The following is a 27,309-nucleotide window of genomic DNA, read 5'->3' on the forward strand; positions in this document are numbered from 1 at the left end:
TGGCAAATCTATTATACCAGATATTTGTGGGACTAGGCTAGATAAACATTTCGTCTTTGAATGGTTCGCCATTGTCAGTCGTGTTTTAGGGAATAGATATTTTGGACGTTGGACCGATTTGCTCTTTCACGTTCGAAATTACCTCGCTTCACTCGGAAATAAACATAGTCTTTGAATAGACCAACAGAACTCGCTAGGAATATCAATCATCGATTTAGTAGTTAAGGCGCCAGGTGATTAGCGTAGTGCATTTTAGCCAATGATAAAATCAGAATCGAGTTAGGACAAGAAGAAAAGTGTTTGATTATCCAAGCATCCCAGGACGGTGAACAACAAACCATCCAAATCTTTCGTTGCAATGTCTTCAATTCTATTTCGAGGAGGTTTAATTCCTGCCTTCATTAATATTCCTTTCCAAGGCTGGTCATATATCATTTCAACTCTAATAGATGAACATAGATATCATACTCAAGCCTGATTCCTTTCTCTCTTTATTCAGTTATCTTTTCCAAGAGTCCCCTATCACTAGGTTTTTTTTCCCTGTTCTAACAGGCATAACATCAATACTGGAAGCATTTTGCAGCCGCTAATTCCGGACTGGAACACATCTTTTGAGTTCACAGTGGCAACCTCCTCCCATTGGCTCGACTCCATACGTTTCCAGCTTTTGCCCTAGAGGGCAACGCATTAACGGGCAGAGAGGTTTGCACGCAATTCTACCGCCTGTATTACATTTGCATTTTTCACAAGATTCAGTTGTGAACCATTCGTTGAGGGGATGGTCGTTGCAATCCGGGAATTGTGCGGCTGTGTACCCATAAAAAGGAAGTGCATCTTGTGTCAGTGTGATAATTGTTAATTTGTCGTGAGGGTAGCGAAGAGCAGATAAACTTTTCGATACATGTATTTGGATTTTCAATTCAGAGAAAAATTAAAGATCTAGTGGTTAACATGGTTTTTTTTTTTCTTAATATTACCGATGAGTTCAGATAAATTTTTCCAATCAAAACAGCTGACCCTCTGAACAGCGTATTGCAATCTTTGAGGTCAGTTAGGAGTCCATATTTTCTCGAGAAATCTCATATCTTCGTTTAAATCTTATTTAGAAGCATGTACTCCCAATTATAAACTTCTTTCATCTTTTCTTTTCAACTAAGAATTTTATTTTCTTGGCTGAAATAACACCTGGCTCTCTTAAACTTCTTAGGCCGGATCGCTAAAATAAAATTCAGTTTTGAAAAGGCTCTGACATAACTTTCCCTTTGTGCGTATCATAATTAGCAATTTTCATCCAGCTTCCCTTTTGAGAAGAATCTATTACTTTCGAAGATACCAACCTGCTGAAATGATCATGGCCACCAAAATAAAAACAGTCTTGGGGACTTCCATCTTGGTTTCTGCCGCTGAATAGAAATGAAACAAAAGAAAAACATGTCCAATGAGATACAATTTATCTTCACATTGCCTCAACTCTGCTCGGTTTGGTGACTCACCTTCAAATTCTATCTAACAACAGTTTAAGCCCTTTGAGTGATGAAAGCCTCCAGAATTAAAAAGTCCAAAGAAATATAAAAAAAGGTTATAATTATAAAGTCTCGTTAACAATAAAAACGAAACATAACGCATAACACATCGAAGCTTTAAACAGATGGGTAAATGAGTAATAAAGGTTTCGCACACTTACCTCCCACAAAATATTACAACTTTACTTTTTTGATTTCTGATGTTTGCTGAGGCAAAAGACAAAATGGGAATAGAGCTTATTGATATCCTGTACCTTATTTCGTAAGCAATACAATTTTATCCAACTGTTATCATTGTGTCCAAATTTGCAAGTTTAGATTGGATGACCCCACGTAAAGGAGGCACTTAGCGACACATGATTCTCGCAATGAAATTTGTTTAGCCATGTATAGTAAGTAATTGTTACAATTCAAGTTGTTACCATTTAGTGTACAAAATTTCTATCACGAACCCATCGAAATTTTAATACCAAGGATAAAAAAATATAAAATTGGCAGAGATAATTGCCTATCGAAAAATACTGAACGAATTCTCATCATGCATGCAGTAATGTCCGAGGTTCAGGATGATCAAGACTCCAATTTGATTATTGATGTCAATATTGAATCAAGGCAAGATTTCATGAAATTTTAAATGGATTATAGATCGATCTCTTGATGGCAGTATGAAAATTTCAATTGTCCTCTCAAAAGTTTCAAGAAATGGATAGTAAAAAATATTATACCATCTATAGAATCTACCATGTAAAGCAGCCGGCCTTCGGTTAAAAAACACACCGCAAACAGAGGAAAAATCTTTTGAATTCTGTAAAAAATTGATGCAAATAAGTTTTGTCTTATTTGACTTCGGTTGCCTTTCTCTATCCCGGGGAAACCTGAAGTTTTCATTTGAACTTGTAAACCCAAGAGGTTGATTTATTTAATTTAAAATGTATTTCTTGTTATGTTTTCGGAATTACTAAAGAATTCCGAGCCTTAGGAATCTTCGAATTCAAGCTGTGATTCAAGAATTACTTGAACAAAATTGGCGGGATCCCACTGAGGTGGGGTAAGGTCATCAACAGGGTACAATTATTTCGAAAGCCAAGTGTAAATAGATAGATCGATAGATAGATAAATAGATAGATTCTTTATTGAAATACATCGCAGCTCATAGAGCTGAATTACGTATTTTCATTAAAATTCTAATTGAATGTACAAACTTACAAATTGAATAATACTAGGAGCTAATGATAGTAATATCTAAAACATTTAAAAACTATAAACATCTCGTTGAAATCATATTGTTGAAAGTCAATAATTTAAACAGTATTCACTAGGGCGCATGAAGCCATATTAAAACTATTCTTAAATCTATTTGTTTTACAGCGCGGTATGCTGAAGGATCGTGCGTGCCCAAGATTGCACTTGCTCTCATGTAGGAGCGGCAGTAATTTCCTGAGTTTATGGCCGCTGTCATTGAAAATACTTTCAAACGTACGCTCGCAAATATCACTGTAATGCTCCGCTACGGACGGTAGGTTCGTTAGAACTAACGCGTGCTGATATTCCATGCCATGTCAGATGATTCGCATAGCCCTTTTCTGAACGCGCCCTAGTTCTTGCATTAATTAGGCAGGCAGAGCATAATGAAACTCAGGTACAGCATAATCGATAACGGAGCGCACACATGTGATGTAGAAAAGACAAAGATCTTTCTGAGAAACGCGAGCTCTTTTAAGCTGGATGAGAAAATAGAGCCTCTTAGCTGCCCTTTTTATCACTTCTGTGATACGCGCGTTCCAAGATAGGTCACTTGAAATAGTTACGCCTAATAGTTTAGCATCGGTAACAACCTTTATGCATCTCCCCCGATGACAGGAGGGAAGTCATGACTTACTGAAGCAAAAGAAATGCGAAGTTTCTTACATTTGTCAACATTTAGTTCGACTCTATTTCTGTTGGACAAGTCCGTTACCTCATCTGCTATAGTTTGCGCGTTGCTCACCTGTCCTTTCCTTATTTCTTCAGATGTCGTTGTGTCGTCTACGTATTTCCAAAGTGATGCATTACTAATTGCTAGGTCATTAATCATGATTAAAAACAATCATGGACCAAGTTTGGTCCCTTGAGGCACGCCTGAAGGAACTGCGCCCCATTCTGATACAGCTTTCAGAGAGTTTGATTTTCTGCGAGCGGCCTGAAAGGAAATCTATGATCCAATTAGTAACGCTAGGTGGAATTTTCTCACTAAAATGCTATAATCTATTAAGTCAAAAGCTTTCTTGTAATCAAATAAGAGAGTTCTTATAGTTGATCCGTTTCCATTAGTCCCTCAGTGTAGGAGTATAAATAAAGAAATAATAACTAGAAATTCACTTTGAAAGCGGGTACAGGTGATTAGAAAAGGGCGGCCGGGGTTACGTAAAAATTCAAATTAGAATTCCAAAATACTTTTGTTTTATAACCGGTGCGGGGGTTTTTTGTCGGGGGGAAATTTGGCCATTCTCTGGGCAGTAATTAAACTGATATGTTACTACATAGGTGTTAATGCCTCACAAGGGGTTACTCGTAGAAGTTGAAAACAGTCTAAGGACAACGTTATCAGATTGCTTCTGAATTTTTTGAAGCAGCAAAAAGTTTATTTAACAAAGGGTTATTTGGGGTCAATGTTTATATTTATCAACGTATTCTATGGGATTCCTTGACGATTATTCGTAATCTTCTTTAGGGGTTTACTTAAGAGTGTTAGGTTTGCATTCTTTATCTTACCCTTCCCATATCAACTTATGGTCACGTACTGTTGTGAGAGATACAGATAATTGTAACAATACTAAAATAAAGCGTTTGCTGGGTGTTTCTTTGATAAGACCAGATACTAACTCCACTGTTATATTGCAACCTGGAAATTAGGTAGTGTTCTGTCGCATTTTGTAATAAGTACGACGATTAACACAAAGTGAGATACAACAGCAAGTATTTAATTAGTCTTTTGGACGAACATTAGTTCGGGGAACAATTAGTCTTGCTTCAATTTGAACAGTGAGAACGGTAGAAATAGCCTGTATTAGTTTAGTTGGTCCTGTAGGATATTTTCAAATGGCCTACCTACGTATGAAAAGACTTTGGTTTATTTTAGGCTTTGAGAAATTCACACTTAATATCTGTTAGTCTCGACATGTCGTATATTGATGAATTTCCTGACCTCATTAAAATTTGGATCCTTTCCTTACCTTTGGCACTTTTGCAAATGCCTTTGTTCCAGCGTTTTTGTCTCAAGGATGCATGTTTGTACATTTATACTAATCTAAACTCAACTTTCATACAAACTTAGGGAAAACTGTTGACTTATACATTGTCTGGTTGCTTTCTGACCAAGGCACCTTTTTTCTTTTTGTATGATCTTTTCAAAGAAAAGTGTATTTTTGAGTTACAAACAACCTTCTTTCAGTCGAGACAGTCCACCCAGCTGAAAACACCTTCCTATTCATAACAAATATGCTTAATGCAGCAAGGAAAATTATAATTGTCTGACTTCTTCACCTTAAATAAGAGTAAGTATTTGTTGTTAAAGAGTTGTAACAGTTGTAACACAGTCACAGGAGCGGGTCGCAAAGGGTCCATACGTGACGCGGCTTGATTAAACCCAAAACTACTCCGAGACGTGTGAATTTTACAGAAAGGCAAGGTATGGTGAGGTTTGAAGTTTTCCCCATTAAATTTATTACACGTAAGATTCTGTTTAAAATCCATGTGACGTGAGAGTAGTAAAGAGCGCAACGCTTTAAAGTCGTTGGTGTGCTGTTAGAGAGAAATAATCCCCAATTATGAAGACAACTGAAGTCTGTTTGGTTACAGATATCTGGACGTGGAGGACACACCCTTCACCGGAGTTTCCTAACCCATAACTCTTATTTCCCAACCCTCTTTCATTTAAAAATGAATATGCGAATAGAATTGATCTAAAGATCACCCTTCGTGAGGAAGAATGGTCACGCGCGTATCAGGCTCAATGCAAACCATTTGATGTAAAAAATTGAACTTTAACGTGATTCTCGATTGTTTAAGCTTCCAGCGAAATGATTTCACCATCAGCTACAAAAAATGATAGATTAATCTACAGCGTAAACAACCACGGAAAGGAATTAATTATTCAATAAATCATGAGGAATTTTTGTATGGAATAAGCTAGGCTACAAGTTATTTACAAGAAGTATGTTAAGATTAGATTGTTATCTGACATGTTGACGTGCACGTCGACCCCTTTAATGTTTAGATTGGTCTTTATCTCCAAAAACCACAATATGGATCGGTGTCCTGCTGGATATTTTTAACAAATGAGATTAACGTTAAGGCGATTAAAATGCTAAATGAGTAGATAAAATACAAACTAAAACAAAACTGAAAGACGATATACTTAGGAGAGTGATATGCCGAATGCACACATTTAATTTTGCCTCGGAAATAATGTTTGACGCCAACTGATGGAACAGGCCAGATAAGAGATGAACACCGTGCTTTGCTTGTGAAAAAAAATTTTGTTAGTATTTATGATTAAATGTACATACCACAATCCAGATCACGGCTGGCAGAATCTTAAGTAAATAAGCAGCAATAACTTGAATTTTTATTTTCAATCGATTCGTTCAGACAACCAGAAATTGCGATTGCAAATACGTGATATCATAGTTATATTCAGTTTATTTGCTGATTGGCCTGTATAAGACCAAAATGTTCCATCAGAGGTAAAATAAACTAGCTAAAAATTTCAGGCGCTCAGGATGTGTATAGTTCACAGCTATTAAGTTTTTCGGTCACATTTATTTAAATCGTTGTTGCTGGAAACATTTTTTAAAGATTTTTACGTTGATGTATCGAATGTACAGAATTGTAGAGAGCGTTACTGTTTATTTTCTGCAATGTGGCGTCAAGAGTTATTCCACATTCAGTTATTAATTTAAATCTCGTATAACCGCATACTTGGCTGGTGGAATTAAAGACAGTTTTAGAACAAAATTTATATAAAAGTGAATGTAATACTAAGATATCAACCATAGAAAAAGTTATGGAAAGGTGAATTGGTGTCTCCAGAGACATTTGAGACTGAAGCCAGAAAATATGGCTAAGTACCTTTCAGAAACATTTTGAAATATAATACAAAGCAGATGGTAACACAGTTGTTGGAGGTCAGTTATTCGAGGTCACCATTAATTTAAATAATTTAAAGGTGATGAGACCAAGATGCGTATGAAATAATCCAATTCGCCACGTGCTGTGGTTATTATTTGTGTTTCTGACCACCGTCTAGAAAAGATAACTTGGTGGTCGAGAAGATTCTCCAAAAATTGCAGACGTTTCAGTCCTTATCGATCTGCGAGGCTCTTGCATCAAAAACTGACACTTTAAAAGGAAAGATGATGGATGCGTTACTGCGATTCTTCGAGTCCCTACGTTTCCTACAGACATAATTTTCTCGTTTATCAAAGCCATTAAAGCTGTCAAATCCTCAGTTTCCCCATTAAGCCATCGACTTAAAATCAAAAATCTGCTAAACGGTTACACCCACAGCTATTTAAGAATTTAAAGGGCGAAACAGGAAATTCCTTTTCATGTTACTGAGCACAAAAAAACGAATGCCTAGCCTTCAGTCGGTAGTTTTCCTGCGAATTCACCCCATCGTAATAACAGATTCCTTTGCGGGAATCGCCCGGCGTTTGTTGATTCAACCAAATTAAGGTAAACAGCGGTCTATTTTGGTTTTAAATAGATTTTGTCATGTACCTAGTGTTAATTTTGTTTATAGATAAACTTTCTCTAGTGTAAGCTTATCTCTGTCGAAATCTTTCAAGACTGTTGGAAGACTCTATGGGAGAGTCGCTGCCTTCACCCAAAGGCGAAATTTGAAATCATCAGAGTGTTGAAAACAAAGTAAGGACGATGAGTAAAATATCTCGCCATGCAGCTCAAATTTATTTTCTTCTTTCACAGAAGACCAATCAATGCATTTATATGGGTCGTGTCGAAAATCTCATGTGCAAAACTACTTTACTTTACGTTATAAATGATAAGACGCCTGCATCAAATTCCATTGCGGAGGCGTCAATTTGAACAGCGCATCTGTTGTGTTACAGGGGCATAAAAGTTCAGGCAGAATCTCGCAGTTTTCGACACTCAGCACACCTCAGTCGAAGGATGATGGCTGCCGCATTCTTTCTTGGTCTGATGCTCGCTTTGTTACAATCGATCGTATGTGCCTTTATACCTCCTTCTTTTCTTCATAACAATGGCCAAGGTACGTTTATCATTTTGATAGTGCATTTCCGTCAAACGCAGGTTTTGAAAAATCTCAAGTCCCTGCTATGCGCAAATGATTATTCGTGTTCGTTTGACGGTATTTTTCCATTCCTGTCCTCTTGCCGCTCTGAATAACAGCTGGTTAGTAATTAGTGTCGATAAAGCTCAAGAACCTCTTCCAATGTAGCAATTTTTCCCCATTTTGTACAGCGTAAAGTTCCACTCTCTTTTGAACATCATAATTTCACTCGTCAATTTAATAACAACTGCGTAGGTATGTTTTACTCTGTTGTTAAATCCCAAAGGCTAATACGGATTAGTTTGAAATCGCGAAAAAGATTTTCATGTGTATCTCCCAGCGATAAATTGAATCATTTCTTAAATAATCTGTTAGGAAAGGAAATTTCAGTCAAAACTACTTTGAAAGATGAGTTAACACTCTTGTCGAAATTGTTATGCAGTAAACAGACAGAGAGTGAATCAAGGAACTTTCTAAAGGCATTCGAGATTGAAACAGATTTCATGACGTAGGAGGTCGGTAATTGACTCAGAAGTTGGCTTTCCTTCTTTAGTTGCATACAAGTGGTTCAATTATTATTAAATGATCTTCACTTTTGGCAAAAGACGGCTTAAATTCACAAAAATTACATATAGACACGATCCCTCGCCATCACGCATAAAACTGTGATAATGATAGTCTCACTTGATGACATAATAGATGACACAGCCTCTTTAAAAAATGTACATGATAACAAGGGTGTGGTTGGGAAAATATGCCACTTGGGTGTGTTGTCATAATTCAAAATCTCTGGTAAGACTTTTATCAGTCTCGTCTTTGGTGTCGTTTAATCTTTAAGGACCGTATTTATATCCGTTTATCCGATTTTAATTTCGTGTCAAATTCCCCCAAGAAGCGTGACTCTTTACTGGTAATGTCATTCGTTGAAATGACAAAATTAACGTCTGATTCCCTTACCCTTCCCATGGTTCAGCTGAGTACAAAATTTAACACACACAAAAAAAGACTCATTTTCTGTAATTAAGGACAATTTCTTTCAGCATTCTGCACAAACGACTAAAAGTAGACATCAGCTCATTATTTGTCGTCTCCCGTTCTTCATAGAGGTGATGCTTGACCCGGACTCTAGTATCATGAAGCAATTTGACAAAGGACAGTGTAGGAGTACATCTAGTAAACTTACGAACTGATTGACTTGTATAAATATACATATGAATACGCCTGCCGGAAACCGGGAAATGTCCGAGTTTTTGTGGTTGTAGACATCTGAAGAATCACTACTCATTCTCAATGGGATGATATGGGATTATTCGATAGCAGTCCAGCACAGGTTATTCATCAGAGTTTAGTCAAGTCTTCCTGTAAGTTTGCTGGAGTAAATTTACTTTATACTCCCGCATGCAGAGAAGCAATGTTCTTTGCCTGAAAGCACAAAATCGTACCGTCTTAAAACCTCCAACCCAACCTTTCATTCAGCGTGCCGCCTGGTAACTAAAAAAGCCACCTTGCCTTCCAATCAAAACAGTTAACTGATTTCTAGGCCAGCTTTTCGTGAATCAAAATTTATACTTTGTGTACCGTTTATGACATCTCTCTTGATAGAAAAGCTGTGCTTCCACGGAGACTCCATATACGACCCGTGGGAACGCTTTGCTGATGAATCCTGCACTGGATGGTGCAGCTGTAACGGCCGAACTGGAAATGTGGGATGTGTTTCCTTGTGTCCCCCCCGTGGCCCTCCCACGTGTTCTTTAGGGGAACTTCCTGAAGAGACAGAGGAGCCATCTGTGGATCCAACGGGAAGGTGCAAGTGCAAACGGAAGTCTTGCTCTCCGAGACTTAACCTCCCTCCTCCCCCGCCTCCAGTAAAAATACCTGAAGAACATGGTGAGCTCCTTGGTACCGCGGAACAATAATATTGACCTTGATGTTCTTCGTTTTCTTCTTTCGTTCCCCTCTAGGCAATGACCCATAGAGGAGTCTGCAAGAAAATAATAGCTTTTCATCTTCATTTGCATTTAAAATCCTGAAGAGGAAAAGGATAAAACTAATTTGAGAAGAAGCTAGAACATTGATTGAATTCACGTGAATTTAACCAAAAATTGACAAAAAGGGTCAGACAGAGAAACCACTTTTATTACCCAACTTCACCAAGAAGAGAACAAATATCGCGCGGAAAGAATATAAATATCGTACGGTTTTGTACAGTTGGTTATTTTGTACGGTAAAAAAAAACATCTTTGAGCAGTCGGTTGCATGTGTTACGCTTCTCTTTTCACTTCACTTTTCCGCCTTATAAGATTTACATATAAAATAAAGCAGTTTGATGATAGATAGGCTATTAGGTTTATGGTGTGTAGTATTTCCAAGTATATTTACTCGTTGTTTGTACAACTCGCAGAAATACTCAGCGATACTACACACCAAAACGTCTAAAAAGTTATGTGTATTGCATATTATGATGGTTGAGCGGGTGAGCCAAAGATACAAAAACCCAAAGAGGCGAAGATAATCAAACAGGGAGCAGGGATGGCTGAAGACGAAAAGTTTTAGCATCGATTGAAATTCATTGTCAAAAATAACAAAAGTAGGCGCGTTTTTTTACATATAGTGACGCGTCTAACTTGAAGCTAATGAATGATGTGTCTCTTCAGTTCTTCCAGAGTGTAAAAACCGTACCCCAAGAGAATGGTTCATCAACGATTCTTGTACAGGAAGATGTAAGTGCCAATATGGCGGCATTACTTGTGTTTCACTTTGCTCGCCAATGGTAGTTAAATGCCCGTCGAATATGGAGGAGGAGTCTTACGATTATCCAATGGATGACAGAGGAAAATGCAGCTGTAAACGCAAGAGATGCGTGCCAAAAGTTGGAGCATGGTAAGGGGCATAAAAAGACGGTCTCGATAAGGTGGTGACTTTAACGGCTAACGGTTAAAATGTTGGACATTTACGGCTGACTGTTAATTTCTTTCTGTTATGGTAAAGGAGAAATTTTTTTCGATTAACTTTCTTTACGACTAATGGTGAACATTTATCGCTGGCCTCTCAGAATCCCTACTTCATTATAGCCTACTCACTGGCCAGTTAAAGACTCAATCTTAGTCACTTTTGGGCGGATGTTTCGGCAGACTTTGCTCTGGACCCGGGTGTTCTGGATTATTGCGCAACTGGTCAATATTGAAGTGGTGATTGCTAGAATAGAATTTAATGCAAGCCGATTGATATGTATATTAAAACAACAGAACAAAGTACAGCTACAACTGCGAATCTTTCAATTTTTAATCACTTCTTAATTACCAGAATTTTCCTAAACCCCAAATCCTGAAAATGTGCCATCCCATTCTAATAATTCTATTGAAAATGCGAACGATTATAATTAATCCAGTCGTAAAAATGTGACCCCAGGCCCCATCTAATAACACATCCCCATCCCCCTCCCCTCCCCCTCCCCCCCCCCTCTCAGAATTTTAGCTGGACAGTTTTTCGAGAAGCTAATCTGGCCATTTTTCGATTACACAGTTTTGGCATCATTGGGCTAGAAATGGCGACTTATAAGCTATTAAAAGTTAAGTTAATTTTTTTTCTGTGGTTTCTTACAGATTTCATGCTGACAGCCTGACTGGACCCATCAGATCTTTTGATTACGATTAATATCATAATTAGTTTTTATGACCCTTATCAGACATGGCAATTGTCGTTGAGTTTCTTTTGAGATTATGTGAACCTGGCCTCAGGTCAAAGGTGTTATTTACTATTATTAAACATCAGACGAGAGCATTCAGTCAATTGCAACAGCGTATGAAGTTGACAAGAAAACCCTGGCAATATCAGCATTAGATATTGGGTTATCATCTTGAGTTCAAAGTCTACCTAGTTACCAACCCCCCTTCATCAGTTTAGTGTTCTCAAACTTTTGCAAACTCAGAGAGAATTAGTAAGTTTGTTTCTTTACCGATTGTTTAAAATATGTATTATAAAACAATTATTGAATTCGGTTTTCACTAAGCAATTATTAGATGAGGTTGAACATTATATTATGAATTATCAAACCTCGTATCTGTGTTATATGTCTCAGCCTTCGGCTTCGACAGCTTAGACCTCGGCATCGATATTTCATGATGTAATGTTCAACCTAACCCTTAGAGTCATCCGTCTTTAAGATTGCAAAAGGTTAATAAGTTCGCCAGAAACCAGATTACAACGCACGGGAAACAAAAATTTATAGTCCCGAGTTCAGTAGGGTACCAGCAACAAGGTACACTTGAAAACAGAAACATCCTTCATGCATGAAGTCTCCTTTCTAGCTGGCAGAGCAAGCGTCAGTTTTGGTGGACGAGTGCTCAGTTATCTTAGTGAAAATTAAAACTGCCATCTTCGATTTTTACAACAGCGGAAGGCTGGGGAGAGAAAAAATTGTACCAAGGGGGTGAGCGATGGTCAAAAAGAGGGAGACCATCTCGACCTCAGAATCTCAACTTTCTATGCCTCTATGTTTAATTCTCCATACTAAATTCTTCATACTCCTCTCGATGCAATTCCTACAATACTGACAAGGAGAATTTGTTTAACAGTCAACTACTTATTTACTAGATTATAAGATACTATAATCTCATGACCTTGCTATGGTATTTAAGGTTTCTGGAGGTGGTTTTAGGTGGTTTTAGGTAGTTTTTGGTGGTTTTAGGTGATTGCAGGTGGTTGTAGGTGGTTTTTGGTGGTTGTAGGTCATTCCATGTCTAAGTGTTTCAGAAGGAGAAATTAGATATCAGCCAATTTCAGGGCCCTCACAACTGCTAGAGGGTAAAGATCGTTTAGGTTTGGCATCATTTGAGCTGTGATATCTATAAGTTTCCGGTTGAACATAGTTTTGTGTTAATTAATACCTAAACTAGGTATAGTACAAGGTCGGTACTCATTCGATGTTCTCCTTATTCTAATTTTCTTTCAAGTCTGAGAGCAATACGAACGTAAGTTGACACGACTGGTCTGGGTCCTAGTCTTCTTGAAGGAGTGGACCTTAGCCTTTCAACACGTCTCTTCTTCCGTTTGAAAATGAAGATGAAGTTCGTATCTGGCACGTCATATCGTCCAAGATCTAAAAAAGTAAAGTAAATAATTAGTAAGAAAAAAAATAGAACACACGTTCCAGGGTTCCATGTCTAAAGTCAATTGAGAGTGCCTGAACGTCTGAGATAATTTGAAACTAACTAAATTTTTAAAAGGCTAACCAAATTGCGCGAACCCCTGAATGAATGGTCAAATTGTGTTAATTTATCCCAAATTTCACGATTATGTGATCACCAGTTAATAAGATACAAGCAAAAAAATGACTCTGTTTTCATTTTAAGTTGTTTTTATTTAGTGTCACGACTCACTGGTTCGGCCGCTTGCCTTTGCCTTGATGCCGGAGTCAGTCGGGCTTTTTCCTCAAGAACTTGCTTCAAGCTTTATAACTCTTTATCTCTATATTTTCTAGAGGCACAAGAGCCAGACATCAAACTTCATTTCGCATTATCTTATTACGGTGGTGTGTAATAACTTGAAAAAAAAAACCCGAGTCTAGCACACTTTTCATTTGTTTCCGAAATCTCATCAGTCTCTGCACCGAATTTCGAAGTTTCGTTTATAGCGAATTGTATTTTGGTCTCGAAGTCTTGCAATTCTTTGAAGTAAGCTTGAGTATCTTTGAGTTATCAAAGTGAAATTCGAAGACTATTTAAGGTCCTCCTCAGGTCTTCTCACTTGGGAACCATCAGCAGAAATATTGGACAAGATGGCGGCCGCGCTTGCGCATTTCGTCCATAATGGCGTCCAAATAATGTAAGAAACTGTATGGAAATTTGTAAAATTTCTAAAATATAACAATCAGGAGCTCATGGTCTCGTCTGCTCTCGATCGAGACATACTCAGTCCTGATTCTGCTATTCATCAAACCTCACAGGGACTCGATAAATAAAAACCACTTACTTCCCGAGCCAGTTCTTTTGTCATTGATCATTGACCTAGGTCGCCATTCAGTTCTTCAAAATCCGGCGTTTTTCATCCCAAACACTCGCCTATTACAGGAAAGTGCATCAATAAAGTCAACTGCTCTCGATCGAATTGACTGCTACAGAGTTCGAAGCGTCCAAACATCCTGTAAAATTGCCATTTCTTCTCATCAAAAAACTTCCCAACGCGCCAGAATATCCCTTATTTTCCATGTTGAGTAAGTGACGAGACACCATGTTGAAAACTATGACTGAAATATTTAAATAAGAGCAACGCTGATCTTCGAATCGTCAGCTATATTTTTTTATGTTCTTGGAGGGAAATAAATTAGTTCTCAGGTCCTTTTCGGAATAAAATATGCCAGGCATTGAATGCAAATTCAGTAGTCTTAGCGCGAAAATTAAATTAAAGCAAATCAAAATTCTGACATCATGTCATCGTTCTGCCTCGAAAAATCCCAAATATTTACTTGCAGGTCTTCTTTTCTTTTTCTTTTCATTAAATAGAAGATCTGCGGTGCTCAAATTGTATAAGTCATGGTGCGAAATACTCTTCTTTACAGATCGAGCCGTGATCGCCGCCATATTGAATTCTCTTGATATTCTATTGTTCCGGGGTGTAATACGATAGAAAGGGGTAAGTTTCTAAAGAAACTGTGGTGCTACGTCGGTGGGAGAGTATAGCAGGTAATTTAGAGTTAACAACTGGGTGGAAAACGTAAATTAGCCACCGTAAAGGGTAAAACTGAAAGCTGACGTTTCGAGCGTTAGCCCTTCGTCAGAGCGATTAGAGGAATTGTGGGTTGTGTGTGGGTTTATATGCAGAAAGTGGAGCTACGCCATTGGTGGGAATATGGTGACGAGAAAAAGGAATAAATTAGTTGAATGAAAAGCGCTCGTTGATTCCGTGGGGATTAAGGGTGCCGATTTGGAATATAAATTTTTGTTCTAGTGTTTTACGGCTTTCCGAACTGCCTAGAAGTAAGGAAAGGCCGCAAACTGCCATATGCTGTTTAAAATGACTAGGAAGATTAAAGTGTCTAGCGACTGGTTTGGTTGCGTCCTTGTCATTTCTTTCCACATCGCGAAGGTGTTCTCGGAATCGGTCACCCAGTCGTCTTCCTGTTTCGCCGATGTATAACTTATTGCATAGTTAGTAGAGGAGACAGTCTCCTCTACTAACTATGCTTATTGCAATAAGTGCAAGTTATGCAGTAAATAACATTGGCGGAGGTATACGTAAAGTGATCAATGATCTTAATGGATCTTTTGGGTCCCGATATTTTCTCTATGTTATGAATGAAAGGACAAGTTTTGCATCGTGAGCGAGCGCATTTAAAAGTTCCAGATTGGTCATTGGTTGGAAATGAACTCCTGACTAAAAAGTTGCCTATGTTTTTGTCACGTTTGAATGAAATAAGTGGGGGTTGCGAAAAGATGGTGCCGGTCTCTGAATCGTCTTGGAGTAATTTGAAATTTTTAAGAATGATAGATTTAACTGCGTGGTTGTGAGGGTGAAATGTAAGAGTAAATGGAATGCGGTCAGTGTTTTCCTTCTCGGCCGTTTGTAGTGCTGCCTGTCGATCGATTTGTTGGGCACGGTGGTAGCCCGCTTGAACGACAGAAACAGGATAGCCACGTTTATCGAAAAACTGGCACATTGCCTCTAATTTTTCGGAAAAATAAGAGTCGTCACTACATAAACGACGTAGTCTGAGAAACTGTGAAAAAGGTATGGAGTTCTTGACGTGTGATGGATGTGAAGATGAATACAACAAGTAACTATGTGAATATGTAGGTTTGTAGTAAACACTAGTACATAAACCGTTGCCTTCAATTGAAATTTTGATGTCTAGAAAAGCCAAAGAAGTGTCGGAATTTCCCAGGTATATTTAAGAACCGGATGAAAGGAATTGATGGCGGTTATAAATTGAGTGAGCTCCTCTTTTGGCGACCACTCTTTCGAAGAAAGATTGGAAAATTTGGTGTAACGATTGAATTTAAGTTTGTTGATATCGTGGCGACATTTTTTGTGGAAAAAAAATCTAAAGATGAGAACTCGAGGTGTTAGAATCATCCTCTTTGTCATGAAAAAAGGCTTTTAACTGAACGCGGCGAAGGAATTTTTCAACGTCTTGCTTAACTGAAAATTCGTCGGTTTTTTTTGATATGGGAACAAAATTTAAGCCCTTGCTGAGAACTGATTTTTCTGAATCGGAAAGTAGTAAATTTTCTGGAATGGTAACTACAGTTTTGAGGTTTTCAGGCGATGAGTCGTTAGTAACTTGAGGGCCGATAAGTAGGTCAAGTTTTTGGGCCTTAATTTGGTGCAAATGTTTAAAAAGTTTTGAATTGGCATCCTGAATTTTGGCACGAATGGATTGTACTAAAACAGCTGGACAGATTTGGAAAGTTCAGAGCGGCAATGTAGAATTTGTTCGCTGAGTTTGTTACGTTTTTGGCACATAGCTCTGATTGTGATTCTCATAATATTACGTGAAAAAGAATTTTGGGCGCACTGAATTTGGTGACGATATTGATTCGAATGAGAAAAAGAAGATGTGTGAAAATTGGAGCGAAAACTCTTAGGAATAACTTTGGAATGAAGGCAACGGCCGATGAAATGGATGTGACTACAAAATCTAGTTTTGGCGTAAATGAGAACGGCTAAACGGAATGCTAGATCTTTACTAATAGGGGGGAAAGGAAAAAGGTAACTTACGATTTCCGATGGCTAATTTACGTTTTCAACCCAGTTGTTAACTCTAAATTACCTGTAATACGATACACCGCTGATAATTGTTAGCGGGCTCGAGATGTCCTTGATTTCTGGCTATGATTACATGCGTAAAGGAATATCGATATATCATGAACCCAACAATAATATTATAATTAAGGTGTCTACGTCACGAAATTTTGTTTTTTTACATTTTCTGGTTGATAGCTGTATTTCAAATAAACTCGAGAATATTTCATGCTGAAAGGAGTATCTATATATAAACACAGCAATAGTATTATATTTAAAGTGTCTACGTCCCGAAATTTTGTTTTTTTACATTTTCTGGTTGATAGCTGTATTTCAAATAAACTTGAGAATATTTCATGCTGAAAGGAGTATCTATATACAAACACAGCAATAGTATTATAATTAAGGTGCCTACGTCACGAAATTTTGTTTTTTTACATTTTCTGGTTGATAGCTGTATTTCAAATAAACTCGAGAATATTTCATGCTGAAAGGAGTATCTATATATAAACACAGCAATAGTATTATATTTAAAGTGTCTATGTCACGAAATTTTTATTTTTTACATTTTCTGGTTGATAGCTGTATTTCAAATAAACTTGAGAATATTTCATGCTGAAAGGAGTATCTATATACAAACACAGCAATAGTATTATATTTAAAATGGCTATGTCACGAAATTTGCTTTTTTGCATTTTCTAGTTTATAGTTTTATAGCTGTATTTAAAATTGTACTGCTTGTCGCAACAATCGCCAAGGTTCCAAATATTTCACAGTTTATTCAGTCATCTTGTTTACAGGAAAGTATTCGAAATCTATTAACGGATTAGAATTACAATTAACAAAGGCCAGGATTAATATACATCAACACGGAATAGTATTTACATACCCCTCGGTGTCTCTCAAATCTGTGACGACTAGTAGTATTGGCTTTGATGATCTTATCAATTAATTACGTGAGGCATTGTTACGTAATGTCTCATAAAAACATCACGCATGAATTTCGTGTTAGAACGAAACAAAAATAAACTTGAGAATATTTCATGCTGAAAGGAGTATCTATATACAAACACAGCAATAGTATTATGTTTAAAGTGCTTATGTCACGAGATGTTGTTATTTTGCATTTTCTGATTGATAGCTGTATTTCAAATAAACTTGGGAATATTACATGCTGAAAGGAGTATCTATATACAAACACAGCAACAGCATCATGTTTAAAGTCCCTATGTCACGAAATTTTGTTATTTTGCATTTTCTGGTTGATAGCTGTATTTCAAATAAACTTGGGAATATTTCATGCTGAAAGGAGTATCAATATACAAACACAGTAACAGCATAATGTTTAAAGTGCCTATGTCACGAAATTTGCTTTTTTGCATTTTCTAGTTGATAGCTGTATTTAAAATAAACTTGGGAATATTTCACACTGAAAGGAGTATCGATATACAAACACAGCAATAGTATTATATTTAAAGTGCCTATGTCACGAAATTTTGACTTTTGCATTTTCTGGTTGATAGCTGTATTTTAAATAAGAAATAATCAACCTCAGCGCTTAACGAGTTCTCCTTGACCATTTTTTTGGGCATTGATAGTGCGATTTGGCGGCCAAAAAGTGTCTTGTAAATGCCGAATAGAGCACCGTGCCGAAAAGAGCACGACGCATAAATTATGACTGATTATGCAATTTAAGCTAGGTGTTTACGTAGTGTTTGTCACGCAAGACAGGGCTTCGTCGAATTGCTCTCGCTGTGAACGCTGTCCTTTCGGTAACATACTTTGTTTGGCGCTGGATTCTTGTCTAATCTTTAGGCTACTTATTTTGCAAAAAGTCAAATCAGCCCACAATACACTTACATCCCCATGTGTAACGTTGCGTAAATTAAGTACTGCGAATCTCTTAATTCTTATACCCTGTTTCACTATTACTCAAGCGTTATTTAAATTTAGGTAGCGCACAACAGAACAAGGACAACAACAAAGGTCCTGATATAAAAATGTTCTTATTGTAACAAATGGCTTTGTAATGTAATCGAAATAGACTTTCAAGGGAGAGATAATACAAATATTAGAAAAAGAAAACGTTAAAAATTTCTCCAAAGATGACAGATGCTTGAATGGGTGAAGAATGTGATAGCTGGTAAAGAAACTACTTGCGAACCTTAAAGAACTCTGCCAACGATTTCGTTTTGTTTAATACCGTACCCTATTGGGACTCTGATGACTTTTCAACGCAACAGCAATCATATCGTTCCCCTTTTAGGACTGACTTGACCTGTTTAGATATAAAGAGAATCCTGACAGTTATTTGCGGGTGGTCTTCTTCAGATATTTTTTGTCAAAGCGAGTACGGAACTTATCAGGATGCCAGAACTGAGAGTGCATGCTAGCTCCTTATTAATACCCTGTTATTAATATTCTGCTTTATTGCGAGTATCACCGCGACCTTATCTTCAGAAGTACCATCGCCAGGCAAAGGACGTCATCATATCTTATTGTTCGAGGAGTTGTCTCCACAAACCTCTTCATTTGAAATGATATTCGAATCTACCTCTCACTTATTTAACCCTTCAACTCCCAGACCAAATTTGTAATTCTCCTTACTGTCAACCATACAATTCATATAATGTTAGTTCAGAGAATTTAGTATTGGATCAACGGTTTTAAATGCCTTGTCCTTGTAGCGCTTTACCCATAACTATATCATAGTCATAGCTGTCCCGTTCCATGAATGGGTGCTTTGTCGCTTCTTCGGCGAATTCGACCAAAATATATCTGTAAAAGTAAAGTTATTGGTACGAAAGTTCGAAAATTCAATTGTTCGATGTGGGGCACACGAATCCCTACCGGTCTTTTGTTGCGGTTTAAGCAAAGAACAACGTTTTAAAAAGAACGTGGAAAAACTTTTCGCTAGAAACACAACTACTAAGTTACTTAATTTAACCAAACCTAAGTAGCATGGAAAACTCAATATGTTTAGTTCTATCGCTTGTTACATAACGTTGCGTAATGAAAGGTGAAAGAAAAAGAGAAAGATATTTTTTTCCGCCTTGTCACGAGCGTGGGACAAAGAAAAAATTCTGAGTCTCCATGAGGAATCGAACTTCACACCTTCGGATTCCGCGCTTCGATGCTCTAATCACTGAGCCACAGAGACTCCACAGTGAGCGAGGTCTATTACGAAGTTCACACATATCCCTACCGCTCTTTTGTTGCGGTTTAAACAAAGAACAACGTTTTAAAAAGAACGCATCTTTTTGTTTTGTATTCCAGGTAACATATATTACCCTTCCTCCAGTCTTGGTCTTCCCTACATCTGAGCTTATTAGAGTTGCTCTTCCGGTGTTTAGGGAAAAAAAAACTCGCACCACGCCTTCCAGTCATTAAAACTGTCTAACAAATGATCTCACACTCTATTCAACACGCACAGAAAACGTATATGTCAAGCAAGATTGACTTCAAGCCTTGCATATTATTCGGCAGGAAACACACATGTTAAGTAAGATTGACTTCAAGTCACGCACTCTATTCGGCACGCACGAAACGCATGTGTCAAGCAAGATTGCCTCAAGTCTCACACTCTATTCGTCACGCACGAAACGCATGTGTCAAGCAAGATTGCCTCAAGTCTCACACTCTATTCGTCACGCACACAAAACGCACATGTTTAGTAAGGCTGACTTCAAGTCTCATACTCTAGTCGGCACGCACAGAAACGCACATGTTAAGTAAGATCGCTTCAAGTTTCGCACTATCTTCGGCGCGCACAGAAAACGTACATGTCAATTAGCAATTGGTTCATACGTCAGCGTGCGTTCATCGAGATATGAAGCACACGGGAAGTTTGGAGAGCACGAAAGATGCGTAAGAGTTGCTCGAGATTGACCACAAGTCTTGGACTCTATTCGACACGCACGACAGAAAGCATATGTCAAGTAAAATTGCCTTAAGTCTCGCACTTTATCCGGCACGCACAGAAAACGCACATGTTAAGGGGGATTGACTTCAAGTCACGAACTCTATTCGGCACGCACATAAAATGCTCAGAAATCTCACACGTCATGTGAGAATGACTTGTCGCACTCTATTCGGTGCGCTCAGAAAACGCACATGTCAGTAGAGGTTGACTTCAAGTCTCAATCTCTATTCGGCACGCACAGAAAACGCACATGTTAATTAAGATTGCCATAAGTCCCGTACCCTGTTGGGTACGTACAGAAAGTGCACATGTCAAGTAAGATTGACCTTAAGTCTCGCACTCTATTCGGTCTCTATTCAGACAGAAGATTTGTGAATTTTCTATCCTATTTTAAAACTCTCTCTCACTGGGAAGAATGGATTTCAGTCTCGCACTGGATTCGACTCGGTGATATAACTCTTTCCTTTAACAATCTGTTACTGTTTTAATACGTCCGCTTATCTGACAGCTTCAAATAATGACGCTTGCCTTGCCTGACATGAGGTCACAGGTATTAAAGATTAAGTTCAAATGTTTGAGCTCATACATCGTCTTTTATTTTTTTTGAGAAAGAAGTTTTGATGTCTTTATATAGTGTCTTAATGGGGTTAACCGTTAGCCGTAAAACGGCTAAAAATTTAGTCGTTAAGCGTTAAAATCGAAAATTTTTAACCGTAAGTCACAAATAAGATTGACCGTAGAAAATTTTCATGTGTCAACAATTGGAAGATGTTAATCATCACCCGTAAAATACATTACCCCGTTGAGATCCTTTATATAGGGACATAGCGAAGGATTTGAAACTCAGTCACTAAGTCATGAATGGTTCTGTCTCGTTATTGTAGGTATTTTGTAAGTGCTTTTGATAATCAGCAATCGCAGATTGTTTTTACCAAAACCGAGGATTTGGTAATTTTTGTTTGTAATCACGCACAACCACTGCCGTGTGATTAATACGCATTAAATTTATGTACCCTTTATTCATACCATTTTCACAACCTGGCATTCTTAAAGTTCTACCGTCACTGAAATAAATTAGGAACTGGAAAATATTACTAACCTAAAACCGATTACATTTTGGAAATGAGAGTAAGAAATTGCAGTCAACTAGAGAAATAAATATTGTCCTAAGAAGTGTTTGTAATTTGTAATTTAGTCAAGCGGATATTTTCTCAGTTTTCGCGCAGTCATTGGGTGCTTTGATATTCCTGTCGCAGTCTATCTTTTGGTCAAAAGTGACCCTTGATGATTGCTAAAAATTGAATCTAATGGCGAACGCAGTTTGGACGAAGCTGTATCTTGCGTAACAAATATTGACTAACCACATAATTTTGGCTGCACGATCGGTCATAATTTATGCGTCCTTCTGTTTTCGGCACGGTGCTCGATTCTGTATTTTACAGCTCTTTAGGGCCCAAAAAAACCTGGTTGTAAGTTTTTTGAAATTTTTCTTTCTGTTGGAATTGGTTTGTACATATGATTAGCGGTACGCAAAAATTCGTGTCATAAGCACGTTAAGACCGGAAACAAGTAAACAAAGTGTCATTCAAAGTTGTTGCAATTGGTTATGAGATGCGGTGAAATGCACGCAACATTCTGATTAACGGGTAGGTCAGTTTTTATACTTCAACATGGGAGTCGAGAACTAATCTCTCCTAACGTAAAAAGATTCAAGAGGACTTATGTGAGTCACGACCCACGACTCACGACCCACGATCCAGTCAAACGCGTTGGAAGGGGGCTGGCAGGGGGCATTTCCGCTCGCCTAATCTCGCTTGAAATGTTGATAGAATCATTGTTATGAAGACTGATGTCACTGAGACGCCTGTCGATTACGCATATTTAGTTGCTGTTTGCAGGCTTCAAGGATCACAACCTTCCGCCGGTGGGATCACATATAGTCGTCCTCTGGCTCAGTACTCGATCTTTTTAAAAGGATCACCGAGAGGAGGGTAACCATAAGCTGTTAAATCCACGGTAAGTCATTTGCGTTTGGTGATTCAGCCAAGATAATGACACAATATGTAAAGATATTCATTTGTATCGTGAGAAAACTTCCAATACTACAAACACAACTATCTGAATTATTTCTTGTAATAAATGGTGGGAAACGAAATGCACAAAATGAAATCATCATGTTATAAACTTTTGGTTGTTTATCAGCATCGATTCACCCAACACTCCGTCCAAAGAGCTTTGCATGATCTTCAAACACGGCTTTGAAAAGACTATACGTGGCAATGCCTGAGGGCTTATTTCGACTTGTTTTGATTTAATACACGCGAATTTTTAGGACGGTTTGGTCTTATCCCAAAAAGGGGAAAATTTCGATTCTTGAGAATTATTTTTAGCAAAAGGGAAGCTAGAGAAAGGAAAAATTGTCTGTGAACAACCCAATGAAGATTTCAGCATGAAATGTGATCGCATGGTTAGCTACAGTGTCAGAGATAACTCTGCGTGAACTCAGTAGCCAGTAGAAACACAGGCGGCCAAAGCGTTCTTTGTGTAATTTCGGGGTTTAAATCTAATATGCTGAATATGTACATTAACTGGAGTAGTAAAAGCCAAAGTTACCCCAGTATGATTGATATTCAATCACTCTTTAGTTCACAATGGTTCACCAAAGTCGATATTCGATTCCCTTGATATTGCACGATCGAGGGTTATATTTAGATTGAATTTTAACCATTTGCGTGTGCCGTAAAAAAGTAAAATAATGAAAAATATTGTTATAAATGCGATAAATATATATAACGTGTAAACTCCTTACCTTTATTCCATATCTGAACTTGCCTCTTCCAGACGTTTTTCAAATCATACACTGTACACTTAGGCCGCCCGTGGCCGAAGGGCTTTACGCTGAAAATTTACAAAAAAAAATTTACAAAAAATTTTACAAAAAATTTACAAAAAATTTACAAAATTTTCAACCTTGAAAATGGCGTTTCTAGTGTTTCGATTAGTTCACCTTACTCCGATTATCAGTGCATATTCCGTGTCACCGTTTATGGAAAGCATTGTCTTAACTGTCAAGTAGCTAAAAAAAGCTCCATCTAAACGTTAAGGATTTAATGAAATTTAAAAATTCAGTTATTCAAGTTGCACTTGTTGAATACGGGAATGGTTATAGACTTCTGGGCGCTACGCACCTCGTTGATTATTTATCATCTTAACGCGCTTATGGAATAAACGTTAAATAAGTCTCTCCATGGGTTGCTATTTTTAATAACATACAGTTTCATTATTTCAGTCTCGAAGATATCTGCTTACTAGCCTGCAGAGCAGGCGTAATTTAGGCTAGCCAGCGCTAAGTAATTTCATAACGAATATTATGGCCGCCATCTTTGATTTTAATGGCCGGTCGAACAAACGATCACGAGCTTTTAGCGTTAGCTCGCACTAACAAGACGCCTGCACTGTAGGCTATCTGCTTACAAGTTATTCTATTTTAGTCACTTTCCAGGAATATGAATATTGATCATCCTCCCCTAGTGCGAACAAAACCGCCCGTCGAAAAACATCAAGCAGCAGTTCTGGCAGCTCGACTTTTCAACCTGCATATCACAGATTTGTCTTTTGTCAAAGAGCTTAATTCCTATGACGACAGAAACTTTTACATGCGAGGATCCTTGAATGGGCAACGTGAATGTCAAGAATACGTTCTCAAAATTATAAACGACGTAGAATCAAGGCATGAATATTTCCTAGAGCTTCAGTGTAACATCATGTTGTTTCTCCAAACACGTGGCTACAACTGCTCCTCCCCAGTCCTTTCAATTCTCAAGACGCATTTGGTAAGTTGCAAAATCCCACGAAAGCATCGAGCTGGCATTCTTCACGCGGAGCCTGGTCATGTTTCTATGGTAACAGACAAAGATACGAATGGAATTTCTTTAGAAAATGGTACTAGCACTCTGTCTGTAACAAGTCTTAGAAATATCGTTGATGGAATTGAGATTTATGACGGGGAAGAATACTCTGAAGACGAATTCTTGGTCTGCGCTGTTCTCCTTTTGAACTTTGTACCGGGTAAATTACTGAATGAAATCCCGCTGAACACTCAACTGCTGTTTAATGCAGGAGTGGCCGTGGGCAGCATGGATCGAGACTTAAAGGTAAGAGAAAAGCAATAGCAAACAAAAAGCAAACAAAGGAAAAAATACCAGCAAGGTGGAACAGACATCAGCTGTCCATCTCGACTCTCACTTAAGACTGTTGTCTCGTCTCCTTTCTTGCTCATGTTCAGCCTTTGCAGTTGTTTACTTTATTGTTGTTTACTTTCTATTAATTTTTTTAGCTTTGTTCCAGGAAAATCAGATTGTCATTATTATCATTATCGTTCTTACAGCTAGTGTTCTTTCTCAAAGTGGAATTCGTTCATAAAAGTTTGAGTTGCCGTTGCTTTTTTTAGTACAAAACTAAACTAATTTTTTTAAAAAACGAACAGGATTTCGTCGGTGAAGAACTGAAGCGTCCAGAATTTAGCTGGGACTTGTCGAATGTTGATGAGAAAATTGAGCCTTGCCTCGAAGCTGTTACTGATCCTCATCATGTTGAAATGGTTCGAGAGGTTTGTGAAGCTTTTAGAAAGACTGTGAAACCAAAACTACATCTCCTAGCCAAGCAAATCATCCACGGGGATCCAAATTACACCAATCTTGTATTTTCTCCCCGTAACAAGCATTGTTCACAGTATTCAGTGCAAGATATTGGTGTCATAGACTTTGGAGACCTCAACTACAGTTGTACAGTATTTGAAATTGCCATTTCCCTAATGTATATTTTGAACCTTGAAGGGGTTTTGAAGTGCGGGCGAACTCAAATGGCAGGACATTTCTTCGCGGGATATAGCTCGGTTCATCCCTTATCTAGCGAGGAGTTGGAAGTCTTGCCTGTGCTGGTAGCGTCAAGGTTTTGTCAGTCATTAGTATTTGGTGCTTATGTCAGTAAACTCGTTGATCCTGGAAACGAATATATCTTGGAAACAGCCAAAAACGGGTGGGAGAATTTAGAGGAATTTTGGAAGACACCAAAGGAAGAGGTGCTACAATTATGGATGGAAATGAGCGAAAACACACGACAAAACCAAGATGAACTTTGAGAGAGTCTGTACATATGGAGGAAATGCTATTAAGATGTTAACATAGGTTTCACTAAATGCAATGATAATTTTATCCTCAAAACAGTTTTCAAATGAATGTTTATAGTAATCCGGGATTGCATTGCTTTAAATTGGTTTTGCTCTGCTTTGCTCTGTGATTGGTCCAGAAAACTCGCGTTCCCCTCTCAACCAAGTAAATGCAAAACTAAAACCCAGTCGAGACTCGGTCACCCGCGTTTTCCCGCGCTTAGGGTATACGTAGTTTTGCCGTAATTTGATAGAATACCTGTAGCTAAATTAAATGCCACACGTTTCGATCACGCCACGAAATGAATGCACATTTAATTTATTTGCCAGATAGATGAATATTTAGATTTAAAGGTGTGTAGTTGTGATTCGACTGAAAATAGATATTTAATACAAATATCTAAGTACAAATATAACAACAATAACGACAAAGCTACATGAAATAGAAACGAGCTTACAGTTTGTGGTGCAACCAAGTCCGGCCGTAAAACTCTTTAAAAAAAAGCGGAGCAACTGCAGAATACCCTGCCACTTTGGTCCACCTCATTTACATGTGTCGGGAGGCTTTGAAGATCGAGGTATAACACAATAAACGTTATTCTTATTCAATGACATGTAAATGAGCTTAGCCACAAAAGCAACACGCGAACATTCTGGTGAGAAATGAATCGCTACCGCCTTCTGTAATTCGTACATGATCTCACGCGAAGTCGCCAACTTAATATTAATTGAGTAGAAACAGAACATCACAATAGTAGTTCAATAGAAAGAAAACAATTCAAAATCATTTCGCAATTGCTTTACAATAAACAGAAATGTAAATTCTAGTTGCTTCAATGTCCATTAAAAATGTAAATATTTGTCTTGGAATGTTGTGATAGCATGGCAAGGTGCAATGACCCGTGTTAAACAATTTCGATCAATCGAGAAATTTCGTCAACTGTGCATTCTCCAAACTGACAAAATCATAGTTCGTTCACATAACTTTCAGAAGAAAGATGTTGTCACAAAACCTAAGCATTTCTTTAAAATAAAAAGGTACTTTCAATTTGTGAAAGGGCAAAACTGTTTTGCGATATTGATCTAACTAATTGGAGATTTTGCATTGTGGGTGTGAAGGGTTAATATTCTCGAACGATACTCATGGGTGATAAAAAAATTGTTAAGCTTGAAGGCAACATAAATTAGAGGTTCGACTTAGTGCGCGCGGACTTTTTTAATTTATAAGCGCCATGCTGACTAGATCCAACAAGATGAAAACAGCTATCCTCTCGGCCTTCATTCAGAGTGTTTGTGCTATCGTTATCGGGTTAACTTTTCTACTTATGATCAGCCTCTGCAGTTTACCGTTGTTTATGCCACTTTTTCTGTTCGATGTGCTCAAGGAAAATCAGATTACTCTCATTTTCGTTATTGCCATTGCCGTTATGATCATTTGAGCAATTCATTTCCAATTGAATGACGAAAGCAATCCGATACTGCTTTAGTTATGCTTAACCTCACTCTGTGATTGGTCCAGAAAAGTCGCGCCACTGGCCACTTTAGCAACCAATCAAATACTGAACTAAAGCGGTCCTCCGCGTTTCCCGCGCATAATTAGACAGTTTGGTTGTGTTTACTTTGAGTTGTCATTGGCCTTTAGGTATTGTTCCTTCCTCTGATTGGC

The 27,309-nt window shown here is 37.9% G+C and overlaps 2 protein-coding genes and 1 long non-coding RNA gene across 3 annotated transcripts; 2 read left to right on the forward strand and 1 right to left on the reverse strand.

Moving 5' to 3' along the window:
* Positions 1-481: 481 nt before the first annotated feature.
* LOC131771179 (uncharacterized) lies at positions 482-1,788 on the reverse strand. The gene is made up of 3 exons (XR_009339168.2): positions 1,685-1,788; positions 1,338-1,403; positions 482-807 (listed from the first exon to the last, which is right to left on the reverse strand). It is a non-coding gene; the product is annotated as an uncharacterized lncRNA (long non-coding RNA).
* A 5,534-nt stretch (positions 1,789-7,322) lies between these two features.
* Positions 7,323-11,599, forward strand: LOC131771154 (uncharacterized). Its single transcript, XM_059086934.2, has 5 exons — positions 7,323-7,430; positions 7,634-7,794; positions 9,418-9,702; positions 10,470-10,695; positions 11,418-11,599. Coding segments are annotated over exons 2-5 (612 nt in total). The 5' UTR covers positions 7,323-7,430; positions 7,634-7,694; the 3' UTR covers positions 11,419-11,599.
* Positions 11,600-22,126: 10,527 nt separating this feature from the next.
* Positions 22,127-26,635, forward strand: LOC131771158 (hydroxylysine kinase-like). The gene is made up of 3 exons (XM_059086939.2): positions 22,127-22,492; positions 23,968-24,630; positions 24,963-26,635. Exons 2-3 carry the CDS (start codon positions 23,983-23,985, stop codon positions 25,614-25,616), a joined length of 1,302 nt encoding a protein of 433 aa, XP_058942922.1. The 5' UTR covers positions 22,127-22,492; positions 23,968-23,982; the 3' UTR covers positions 25,617-26,635.
* The last annotated feature ends 674 nt before the right edge of the window (positions 26,636-27,309 follow it).

Source organism: Pocillopora verrucosa, chromosome 14, assembly GCF_036669915.1.
Source record: "Pocillopora verrucosa isolate sample1 chromosome 14, ASM3666991v2, whole genome shotgun sequence".
NCBI classification, from domain to species: domain Eukaryota; kingdom Metazoa; phylum Cnidaria; class Anthozoa; order Scleractinia; family Pocilloporidae; genus Pocillopora; species Pocillopora verrucosa.